At 56.4% G+C, this 12,127-nt stretch overlaps 1 protein-coding gene across 5 annotated transcripts in view; it reads left to right on the plus strand.

Annotated features, from left to right (window-relative positions):
- TSPAN18 (tetraspanin 18) overlaps positions 1–12,127 on the plus strand; it is a 182,507-nt gene that overhangs the window by 153,906 nt on the left and 16,474 nt on the right. For 3 of the 5 annotated variants that reach the window (XM_035012614.1, XM_035012615.1, XM_035012616.1), the window contains 3 exons: positions 435–517; positions 8,092–8,164; positions 10,234–10,428. In XM_035012614.1, the coding sequence (XP_034868505.1) occupies positions 8,102–8,164; positions 10,234–10,428 (258 nt within the window). In that variant the 5' untranslated portion in view covers positions 435–517; positions 8,092–8,101. Of the gene's footprint in view, positions 1–434; positions 518–5,741; positions 5,816–5,837; positions 7,947–8,091; positions 8,165–10,233; positions 10,429–12,127 lie in introns of those variants that run through there. The other 2 variants (XM_035012617.1, XM_035012618.1) reach the window with 2 other exon arrangements.

The following is a 12,127-nucleotide window of genomic DNA, read 5'->3' on the forward strand; positions in this document are numbered from 1 at the left end:
GGTTTGAGGAACACGCCCCTGCTGTCACTCTCCCAGCTGAGGCCTCCCTGCAGATGCCCAGGTGACATCCAGGTGGCATCCAAGTGTGTGACTCACCAGGCCCGCCGCCTCCTCTCAGTGCCTCAGCCACATGCGGTCTGTCAGCACAGACGAAGCCCGTGCCAGAAGCCGAGAGTCTCTTAAAACTGTGGTTCCCCGCACAGCTCCTGGGAGGACCCAGGAGCTGCCATCTGGGCAGAGGGCAGGCCCCCCGTGCGGGCCTCCCCAGCTGGAGTGGGCCCAGCTGCTGAGAGCTTTTCATTAGCACTAATGGACCCAGATTAGCCAGGCACTTGCCCTGTGTGCATCCGTAGGGCAGGTTTTCATAAACAGCTTCTTGAACGTGGCGGCTCCTTACTGACTTCCTATAGTAATTGGATATTTTCTCCTTCTAGGACAAGCTGGGCCAATAAAAGAATATACAAGAGGCCCTCTGGCCGGGAGATTCTGTCCTGCTGACGCCCAAAGAACTGCCCAGGTGACAAGTCAGCAGTTGGCGCCCCCTCTCTCCCTGTGTACCTCTGCCCTCTCCCCTGACACTGCCCTGCCTCGTCCTCAGTTCTTTCTCAGTCTGTCTGTCTCGACCCACGTCACTTCCTGCTGTCTGTCTTTCTCCGTCTTTCCCTCTCTTCCTGACCTTTGTTTCTCTGATTTGTGAGATCTGCACTCTGTCTCCGTTTCTCTTTTCCCACTATTCATTCATTCAGACCTATGAATTGAGGACCCACTGTGTACCAGGCACTGCTCAGGACTCAAGGAATAAGGCAGTGAACAAAACAAGTCCCCGCCTTTATGAAGCATGCGTTCTAACAAGGGAAGAGACGTGCTACCAACATAAACAAGCACAAGACCGAGCCTGGAGTGTATTCCCAGGGCCCTGACCTGGCCTTCAAGACCAGGGTGCTCGGCTCACATCCATCACTAACTGGTTTGCTGACTTGGCCGCACCCCCTTTCCATTTCTCAGCCTGTTTTCTCATTTCCAAAGCGAGGGGGCCCTACCTGCTTATGACCGAGAACTTCTGTTACGGAAAATGCTGGTGTCATAAATTACACAAGCACCAGCTTCTAAACCACCAGTGACACGATCAGTAGTGTCAGAGAGAAGTTTCCCTTAAATCCCCTTAAAGCTCTGAACCACTGGGTTTCGTTGTATGAGGAGTAGTCGCTTGCATCTGGGGGTCACGTTGTATGATGAAACACCTGTCTGTGAGCCCAGAGTCGTCACTTGGCCAGGTGAGGGGACACCATGACAGGCACCACGACAGGAGCCTTGAGACCATGAGAGCCAGGGCCGCAGCCCCCAACCCCCCCCAATGCTCACCCTGGGTCAGAACCCTGCGTGGAACCTCAGCACCCAGCCGGCTCCCCTACACGCTCTCCCCGAGCACGGGGGGAGTTGAACTCACATGAAGTCGACTCTGCCTGCAATGTTGACTCCCACATTTCATCCCTCTGGGCCCCAAGATTTAAAGGATTTTATCTACCAAACAGTGCTGCCTTTACCAAGTCATTTCCTAGGCATACATTCGAGTTTCTCCTGCATTTTTTGTACTGCAAAGTCATATATACATGGGGGTTAGAGCTTCTGAACAACCCAAGAAATAGGGTCCCCAGCCTGGGGTGATTTAATTGCCCCCAAAACCCAAGATACTTGCCCCTTGAGCCAGCTGGTGGTGAGCGAGTGGATGATTTCTGAGGTGTTCTTTGCAATCCTGAAAATAGCTTTAGGAGATTGCCAGTCTCAGGGAATCCAGTTTGAGAACCACTCTTCCCACTCAGAAATCCTCCGCATCAGAGTCCTCCCCTCTCTCCTGACGCGGGGAACTTAGCCAGTGTATTGCTGTCCGAAAGAGTAGGGGAGAGGAGCCGCCTCACGGCGGAGCCGCAGGGAGGGAAGAGGGACGGAGCCACCGTGTGCCAGGTGTGACGTGAGGTGCCCTGCATCTAGTCCCATTCGATCTTCAGCCCACACTTTTTCCTGAGGTCAGCATTCCTGGCCCCATTTTGCAGACGTGAAAGCAGAGGCCCAGGGAAACTGTGTGTTTGTCCGAGGTCATGAGGCTGGAAAGTGGAGGGGCCAGGCTCCCCTCCAGGTCCCTGTCAACTCCAGGGATTGGGCAAACCCCAGTGGGCCTTTCACCCTGGGCCCAGGGAGGGCGTATCATTTCCCTTCAGCAGAGAGACCTCCATTTCTCCTTCATAAGTGCCTTTGAGCATCATTTCTGAGAAACAGGACCTCATAGTCTCAAGATTCTTCTCAGCCCACCTTCCAGAGACTGACTATGTCCCCACCCTCCTTAGAGGTAAATTAGGGAACTGGGCTGTGATTCACTTAACTTCCAAAGGGCTCTGTGGGTGAGTGGCGCTCTCAGCCAGATCCCAGGCAGGGATTGGGCTCTGTCTGTCCCTCTTGTCTGGCCGATTGGCTAAGGAGGTGTGTCCCACACTCAGAAACGCCTGGTGGCAGGTGGAGTGGGCTGGCGTCAGTCTTGTGACTTCAGCCTGGCGGTGGATGATGGCCCAGAAGGCTGATCGCCCTGAACAGGGAGAAATGAGGTACCAGTGGAGGTATGAAGACAGGCCTGCATTGTGGAGGAGGATGGATGAATGGGGCGAGGGAATTTGCACTTATCGAAAATGATGATGAAGAGTTGTGGCTCCAGATGAAGACAGACGTGGGTTCAAATCCTGGCTGAGGCACTTCCGTGCTGTGTGACCTTGAATGAGTGATGGCACCTCTCTGAGCCCCAATTCCCTGGCCTGATAAGTGGAGATAAAGTTACCTCTACCCTGGAGCTTTATGAGGATTGAGATTGTGCATGTTCCTTGGCCCGTGGTAAGAATTTAAGATCTGCCAACAGTTACTAGCTGTTGCTAGAGCTGCCACATGCCAAGCCCTGCGCTCCCTATTTTCCATGCATTATGAGGAAAGCATTATTTTTATACTAATTTTAAAGACAAGGAAACTCAGATGCATGCAGTTTAGGAACTTGCCCCCAGCCACCAGCGAAGCCTAGCAGGGCTGGGATTCGATCCTTGGTCAGGAACCAACGCCCTCTCTCCACTCACACCCCTCGCCCTGGAGCTGGAATTGGGCCTCTGGATCTCCATCTGCCCTCTAGCTCCCATCATCTATTTTTCTACCTGCTTCACCTTTGAGGTTGTCAGAGGCTCTTCTTCCCAGAGACAACGCTCCTTTTACTGCATTTGTCCAGGAGCCCAGCACGCCACAAGCTACCCATTAGATGTAATCGGTAACAAACGTGATACGTAATAAATACAGGTAGCCCGTTTATGAGCTGCCGTATTTATTAAGCCCCTTAATTGCTACAAAGCCAAAGCCAGCTGAAGCCAGATCCTGCCCTGGAGAGCAGCTTTGCCTGGGTGGGCCGAGGAGGGGGCCGCTAGAGCCTGGCGTCTCGCAGACTTCCAGCATCTTAGTGGGGCAGTTCTGCCCTCCAAAGGCCCATCTGGTTCAAGCCTGATGGAAGGAACTGACAAGTCATCAAACTGCTCCATCATTTTGCAGAAGAAGATGCTGAGGCCAGAGAGAGGAAGTGACTCACAGGGCAGGAGACTCAGGCTCTGGACTCCCAGTCCAGTGCTCCTTCTGCCCTTCTCTCTACCTGAAAGCTGCCCCCGGACCAGGTGGAGCACAGGATCTGGGGTGGGCTGAGAAGCATGCTTATAAGCCCTGGGATGTTGGGCAGGTCGCTTCCCTTCCCTGAGCCTCAGTGTCCCTATCTGTACAATGGGCAGTGCTTCCCTCTTCATGGGGTCATTGAAAGAGGGCACATGGGGTCATTGAAAGAGGGCTTCGTGGAGGTGGCATGTGGCTGGCAAAGAGTCAGTGCTGAATAAATATTCTTTCCTGTCCTCGTCCCCATTTCCAAAGGGCGCTGAGTCTCAGCAGACATGTGGAGTTGAGTCGACCTGGTACCAAAAGGAGAGGGGGCCGGAGTGCAGCACCTAGGGTTCAGGCCACTGTCCTGGGGTCCTGAGCTCAGGGCGCACAGCGGCCCAGGGAGGCCCGTACACCTGCCGGGTTGGCGTGGCCATGGGAAGGGCTGTCCACCCCGCTCCAGGCCAGTGTAGTCACTGACTTCTCACCACAGTGATGATGTGGGCAACCCAATGCCCATTCTTGCAGACGAGGAGACTGAGGCTCCCAGAGGTTGGGTCATTTAGCAAAGACATAGCGGTAGAAAGATGAAGAGCCAGGATTGGAGCCCAGGTGTGTTCGACTCCAGAGCCTGTTCTCAGAACCACTGTGTTTAGATGCAGGTGAGATGCTGCTTCTAGAAGGCTAGAGGTAGAGGAGGGGTGTGGCTGGTAGGTGGGCATGGAGATGGCATCCTGGGGAGCTGCCCCGGAGGCAGAGAGCCCGGGCTGAGGGCTGATGGAGGAGACAGAGATGACCGACGGCTAAGGAAATGAGAAATTCCCTCGCTTTGGAAATGAGAAAACAGGCTGAGAAATGGAAAGGGGGTGCGGCCAAGTCAGCAAACCAGTTAGTGAGGGTCAAGATGGTCAAGAATGGGTGGGCACTGGCGTGGACCAATCAGAAGGCAGGCTGGCTAAACAGCTAGCTGGTCAGACCTGGGGGTCCCCACCGAATCTCAGCCCTCCCACTGCCCACTGGGAGGTTGGGTCCCAGGACAAAGGAAGGGACAGGTCCTCCTGATCCTGCCTATCCGGGGCAGCTCTAGGCTCTCCGGCCTCAAGAAGATCCGGAGACAAAGGCAGGCACATGGGGCATCAGAAGGAGTCACGTGGGGCCTGTCCTCGCTCTGGAGAGGGCACAGCAGAGAGAGGAAGGGAGGAGGTTGGGAGCCCCTCTGCTTGTGTGGATCCTCAAGCCCCCTCTTTTTAACTGCTGGGGGTGCAGAGGACACAAAGACGTGATGCACGCAAAGCCCTTAGCCTCGAGCCAGGCTTCCTGCCCGTGCTGTTTAATTAACGTTGGCTAGGTGGTGGGGCTTTATGCAGTCCAGACCACGTACCAATCCCTGCTCTGTCCCCGGAGGAGGGCACAGCTGCCATCCCACGCCTCCGGGAGCTCACCAGAACACTGGCTGGTGACGTAATCCTACACAGTGTGGGGGAGGCGGGGGTGGAGATCAGCAGTGGCCGTGGGAGCTCTTGGGAAGGCAGGGACAGGATGGGGGGTGTCGGGGATAGAGGTGATGCCTTGAGGGATGGACAGGAATTAAGTGGGAAGGGAGGAGGTAGAAAGGCAGTCCGAGCAGAAGGGATCAAGTCACCAAGTGAGCTCCGGGGACTGTCCTTTGATGTCGATGGGGCAGAAGCGTACCAAAAGGTGGTCGTGGGAGTCTTGGAGGCCCTTGCAGTCCATGGTTAAGGGGTGGCTGGTCTCCTGTAGAGGCCAGGCAGTTAGCAGGGGCCTGATGTGGCTGGATGTGCCTTGTGGAAAGGCCCCTGTGGGGGCACTGGCTGGAAGGGGAGTGGCTGGAGGTAGGGAGACCCCAGGCCAGGGCTGAGGCCACATCTGGGTGAGAGAGGAGGAGGCCGGGAGCGGGACTGAGGCTGGAGGCACTTGAAGGATCCCTGAGATGGAGTGGATGGTGTCACCAGATTCTAGCTTTGGAGGCAGATGACATTTCATAAACTCAGGCCACAGCTCAGTGAAGGAAAGAAGAGTCACACACACACATACACACTCTCTCTCTCTCTCTCTCTCTCTCCTTTGTTCTTCCAAATTAGACTGCCTGGGTTCAAATCTCGGCCTCACCACTCACCAGCTGCAACCTCAGGCAAGTCGCCTAGCCTTTCTCTGCCTCAGTTTCCTTCTCTAGAAAATTGGGATGATGATTGTACTTATCTCATAGGTTTTTGTGACTTAATACATGTCTAGTGCCGAGGATGGAGCCCTGCACCTACTAAATGCTCAATGTTATTATTCCCAGGGGTGGCGACCAGTCAGGTGACCCCAGGAACCCTGTGTTCCCCTTCTCCTCTCACCCAATCTAACAAAAGCCCTTGGGCCAGGCGCCTTCGGAAGGACAAAGGCTTCGAGCCTGGAGCCCTCGGTTCAAGTTCACTCCCTGATTTTCTTTTGGAGTGGCTTTGTATTCATCACTGTGTGGTCTGATGCTTTGGTTTCTGCCACCCAATAAAATAAGAAAGCGCATCTGGCTTGGGTACTCTGTGCCCTGCCTGGGTGTCCCCTGCTCAATCAGCCAAGCCGAGCAGCCAGCAGGAGCCAGGCCATGTAAGGAGGGAAGCCCTCAGGCCCCAGGGCCCTTGGCTGCCTGACCCAGCACCTTCCTCATGGACTCCCAGATGCCCAAGTGGTGCCATGGCCACTGCCCAGCGCCAAGGTCAATGCTTGGCACACTAGCAAAAACCACAAGAAGAGGAGATGAGAGGCACCAGCCTTTCCTGCACGCCCTTCCCCAGCAGCGGGTTCTGCCTGTGCTTTTCTCCCCATGGATTCAAATGCACTTTTAAAAACCCTCTAGCCTTGACCAAAATGCTGCGCGGGGCTGGTCCTGTCATCTCCAAGTGGAATGAGCCAGGAGTGCGGGAGGCGAGCATAGCCCTGGCCCCTTTGTTCCTTAGACTATGAGGCCTTCCTTGCCGGGGAGGGCATCGGGTTATGGTCTGGGGTGGGGACGGCGCAGATTTGCTGAGTGCCCACCGTGTACCAGGCACAGTGCATGGGCTTTGGTGTTAGATCTTAGCATTGCTTCCTACACGCTCTGTGGCCCTGGGCAAATCCCTTAATCTCTCTGATAATCACTTACGCCTTGCCACAAACTGAGCCCAGCTCTCTCCCGAGGGAGGATGGGAAACCGTGGAAAGTAACCAAGCACCAGCTTCCCTACACTCGACCACGTCCAACACATACTCCCAGGACCCTTTGCACCACGTCCTGTCACGGAAGCGCAGACCACCTGCTGGGGTCACCTGGAGAGGGACTCAGGCCAGGCTGAGCTGCAGCCGTGGCCCTTACCAGCTGGGGGAGGTTGGCCAGGCTATTTTCATCGTGAGCCTGGTTTCCTCACCTGTCCCATGGACCTCTGACCCCTGCCCCAAGTCGCTCCCCGGGCCGTCATGAAGAAAGTATGGCAATACTGACTACTGAATATGGACGTGACCGTGTGCTTGAGGTCTGACTCGTGAGAGCAGATGCTGCTGTCTGCTTCCCCTGGGGATGCGGAAGGGCTGCATCTTATTGGCTTCAAGCCCCAGTTCGTGGCACCCAGTCGATACACAGTAAATGTTGGCTGAACAGAATTGTATGCAGAGACTCGCTACCAGGGGCATACTTTTAGGCAGAGACGGGGAAGGCCCCTTAGGTAGGTGGGATGCCATAGGTCTCACTATGGAGGTAGTCAGGGCGTGGGGAGGGTCTGGCCTCGGGAAGGGGGCTTGGGCCCCTAGGTAGGTGCCCGCCCCCCCTTTCCCCTGTGACACTCGTCCATTGGCACCATGGAATAGCCCTGGGCTGTCCTACAAGCAGGAGGGCGTGTGGGGCGGCAGGAAGTTTGTGAGGCCCGGATTCTGATCCTGCTCCATGACCTTGGCAAGTTCCTGAAGGCTCTGAGCCTGGGTGGCTCGTCTGCCCAATGGAAGGCTCACCTCTGCAATCAAGCCCTGTCTCGAGGCAGCCCTGCTGAACACTTGCCACCTGCTGGACGTCGTTCTAAGCATGTTACTGCATTATTTCCGTGAATCCTCACAATACGGCTGGGAGGAAGCTTCTGTTTTTAATCTCCTTTCTCAGGTTGGAAAGAGCAAGATTCAGAGAGGTAGAGTGATTTGCCCAAGGCCACACAGCAAACGAATGGTAGAACTGGGCTTGAACCCAGGCAGGTTTGCTTCCCCGAGTTCTCACTCCTCACTCTGGCCCCACGAGGTAAAAAGCTACCTCCGAGAGAGGTAATTGTTACCGGTCTCCCTCTTCCTCCACCATCTGGGCTGCAAGGGCAGGGCTGACCACGGGGAAGCCCCACGGGGGAGGGGCAAGGGTTCGTTCTAGGTGGGGTCCCCCAGCAGGGAAACTGAGGGGCTTGCTGTCTTGTAGGTAGAACACCATGGAAGGCGACTGTCTCAGCTGCATGAAGTATCTGATGTTTGTTTTCAATTTCTTCATATTTGTAAGTATTGCTGGAGCGTGCCTGGGATCTCCCTAGGCCTCTGCTGGGTGGGCAGAACAGACCGTGGCTGAGAAATAGTCATACCGGGCTGAGTCCTGGGGGCAGGACAGGGGCCAGTGCCAGAAGCAAATCTCCCCAGCCAGCCAGAATTTCCCAGACGAGAGGCCGCCAATGGTGCCCGCCCCACTCCACAGAGCCCGTGGTCACAGGGGAGATGTTTTGTACAAAGGGTAGGGGCCTTCATCCTGGCTGCTGCCTTGGGATCCGACCCCTGGTGGAGGGTGGGAGAGAAGGAGGGGAAGGAGAAGAGGGCAGCCCAGACAGCCCCACTCAACCCTGAGCCCCAGCGCAGTTGCACACCTCCGAGCTGGCTGGGCTGAGCTGCTGTGACCACCTGATGTAATCTGAACCCAAAGCCGGCTCTGCATCTTACCCGCTGTGTGATCAGAAACACATTTCACCTCTCTGAACCTCAGTATCTTCATCCCTTCATTACCTACCTCAACAGGTTTTTTGAAAACTAAGCAAGATTGGTTTATTAGGAAGTGCCTGGAATGTGGCCGCACTGGCTAGCTTAGCTCCAGCCGCATTCAGCCTGTGGATTCTGTACTTGAAAGCACAGAGGCCCTGAGCGCTCAGGTGGCCAGCTCTAGTGTCCCCACCTGCAATGGGGCTATGTCCCCTTGGGCAGCTCAGTCTGAGCCCTTGAAGGAGCCTTCAGCACACAATTGTTGAACCCCAAAACCTTAAGAGCAATGAGGAGGTAGCTTTTACCAGAGCTTTGTAAGGGACGGAGGGGAAAGGCAGTGTCCAGCACAGGGTGACCATGGGCACTCTGTCATCAGCAGTCCCTGTTGGCCTTCCCTTTCTCTCCGACCAATGCTGGGTCCTTCCGGCCTCTCCGCTGCTCCTCTGCCCCTACCCCTGTACCTAAGAATATTGTCTCCTGCTCTGAGCCCCAAGCCTTGCAGTTCTTCCCACCAGCTTACAGACCCCTCTCAGACACCCAAAGCTCACCAGTTTGCTCTTAGCCGCAGCCTGGCATTGCTGGCTCGTGCCTCTGGGGGACCTCGGGGGACCTCTGGTCCTCCCACTACACAGGGATTTCAGACACTTCACCCCAGTCAAATCTGGATAAGGCCAAACTGTTTTGTTCTTCTCCCCACCTGATCTGCTTCCAGTCCTTGTCTGTCCCCAAGGAAAATGGAACGGATATTTTCTGAAACTTGCTAAGCACATTCCTATCCACTCTGTCCTTTCTTTCTTGGGGCCACCTTGCGGGGGGGAGTGTGTGTGGAATTTGTATCTTCTTTTACCCATGAGGCAGCTAAGGCTCAGAGAGGTTAAGCCACTTACCCAAGGTCACACAGCTGACAAGCGGCACAGCCCTTTCTCTGGACTAAGCTGCCTCTCTCCAAAGATGAGTAAGGCACAGAGAGATGAGCCGTGGACATGACGACATAAACAAGAAGGCTTTCGCGGAGCCGGTTTGAGAGTGGTGAGCCCACGCTGATGAGAACTCCTGTTGAGGACAAAGTGGACGGCTTGTGTCCACGTTCTCCCGGCCCCAAGCATGGTACAGGCCTCAGAACATGTGCCGTGGCCTCAGTGAGTGTCAGAGAAGCCTGGGATCCAGCCCTGGCTCTGCCGTGAACTTGCTGCGTGACCTTCAGCAAGTCATGGCCCCCTCTGGGGCTCAGTGTGGAAGCAGAGGGTTGGACTAGTGACCTCATTATCCTGCAGGTCCGACATTTAAGGAGACTATAAAAATGGCCGATAAACTCCCCAGGACATGGTCCCCAGCAGCCCACAATGGGGCGTGGATCGGAGGTTGGGTGTAGGATGCCCTTGAGGTCTGGGTAACCAGAAAAATGCAAAACCGTGAAAAGCATTGCTTGGACACTGGTTTGTGCAGCAAATAGGGTTTCTGCCCGGGTCTGTGGGGCTCCCCGGGGCTCCCCGGTTCCACCGTGGGGCCTGACTCAGGGGAGACGGTGTGTGTGTGTGGAGCGTCTAACCCCCCTGTCTGCCTCTTTCTTCTCCCCGCTCCCGACCGACCCTGAGAGCAGCTGGGTGGGGCCTGCCTGCTGGGCATCGGCATCTGGGTCATGGTGGACCCCACCGGCTTCCGGGAGATCGTGGCCGCCAACCCCCTGCTTATCACGGGCGCCTACATCCTCCTGGCCATGGGCGGCCTGCTTTTTCTGCTCGGCTTCCTGGGCTGCTGTGGGGCCGTCCGTGAGAACAAGTGCCTGCTGCTGTTTGTGAGTAGCCCCACCCCCACCCCACCTGTGGGTGCCCCCGGGGGCAGAGTGGGGGCGGGGGGCCTGTGTCTACACTGCAGGGCCCTCCGCGGTCACACCCAGGTCTGAGCCAGCGAGCTAGGCTGTCCTCCAGGAGTGGCCCTGGTGGACAGGCACGTGGGCGGTGGGAGGCCCAGGGGGATGAGAGGGCAGTGGGCAGGCCTGGGTTTCAGGTGCACCCTGCTCTGTCCCCTAACTAATGATGTGACTTTGGTCTGGTGTCTTAGCCTCCCTGAGCTTTGGCATCTTGGCTTGTTAAACAAGGGGCAGCTTAGCTGGAGGTTGGCACCAAATGAGGCCACCAGCGGATGCTCTGTTTCTCTGACCTTCCGTATTCCCGTGGGCTGGGTCCTTTGGGCCTCTGCCTATGTTCCTGGACTTGGTGGGTGGGTCTCCCACCCCAGTGAGGTCCTGTGGGCGCCCAGGGCTTGGAGAGCTTCTAGCTGGAGCCCAGTCGCGCTACAGGGCCAGGTGAAGACAGCCCTGCTTAGGGAAGAGTGTGTGTGGGTGGGTCAACGTGCAGATGCTCCTCGTGGGGGAGTGGGTGGAGGGGTCGGGAGTCGAGCAATCCCGGACGCGTGGGCGGCTCAGCGGGAGGACTGTCTTGCAGTGCGTTGGCTCCCGTGGCTTTGGGAGGGAGAGATCTGGCACCATGCCTCCTCCCCAGATTAGAACAGGCCGTACGGCCCCCGTTCGTGTCACGGTGAGATTCCCCACATCCCAGACAGGAAGTGAAATCAGCTGTGAAATGTGTAACCCGGGAGCCGGGGTCCCTTTTGGCCTTCAGCAGCCTGCACACTGCGAACCTCGCATTTGAGGAGAAACAAAGAAACCTGCGGGCGCCCCCTGGCGGAAAGCCCTCTACAGTGCCAGCCGGGGCGACGCAGGCTTGGGAGCCCACGGGTACTTTAAAAGGAGCTGGGATGTGGGTCCCAGGTCACGCCAACCCCTCTTTTCCCCGCTTCGCCTCAGCCCCCCGGGGTCTCATCTCTGAAGCCAAGACAGGAGGCCAGGCCGGGGCGCTGCGCTGGGAGCAGGCTGGGGGCCTTGAGAGTCCTCCCCACAAACCGGCAGCCTCTGAGCCTGCCACTGGATGGGTACATGGTCCCTGTGGAGAAAACCAAGACCTAGGGACCAGCTGAGATTCGCCCCAGCCCACCGAGGGAGAGCTGAGCTCCCTTAGAACCTTAAAGTACCCCTTCCACCCCTCTCTTCCGCCACCTTCTCCTTCCTCCCTTTTCTCTCCATTAGTCTCAAGATCTAGGAGACCTACCTACGTTCATCCCTTTCTTTTCTTGTTTTCTCTGCCTCCGTCTCTCTGCCTCTTATCTCCTGCTTTCTATTCCTGCTGCCTCTCCTTATCCTTCTCCTGAGCTCTCCTAGTCTCTGCTCCTCTCTCCCTACTTTCCCTGTGTCCTCTCCCCTCCTCCTTCTCCCTCTCCTCTCATCCCTCCCCTCTCCTCCCCTCTCTGAAGCCCAGTGCCTATTAGCCTGAGGTCTCAGTGCAAGTCACAGGCAGGGGACTCTTGGACCCAGGCTCCCTGTGTCTCAGACCAGGGCTAGTCAAGAGGCTCCTAACCTAAAATGGACTCACATGTCTGAAATTCACCTAAAATTATGTGCAAAATATTACATTAGGGCCTAGTGTGTGTGTGTGTGT

The sequence above is a fragment of the Mirounga leonina genome, unplaced genomic scaffold (genome assembly GCF_011800145.1).
Source record: "Mirounga leonina isolate KUSES-001 unplaced genomic scaffold, KU_Mleo_1.0 Mir_166, whole genome shotgun sequence".
In the NCBI taxonomy this organism is placed as follows: Eukaryota; Metazoa; Chordata; class Mammalia; order Carnivora; family Phocidae; genus Mirounga; species Mirounga leonina.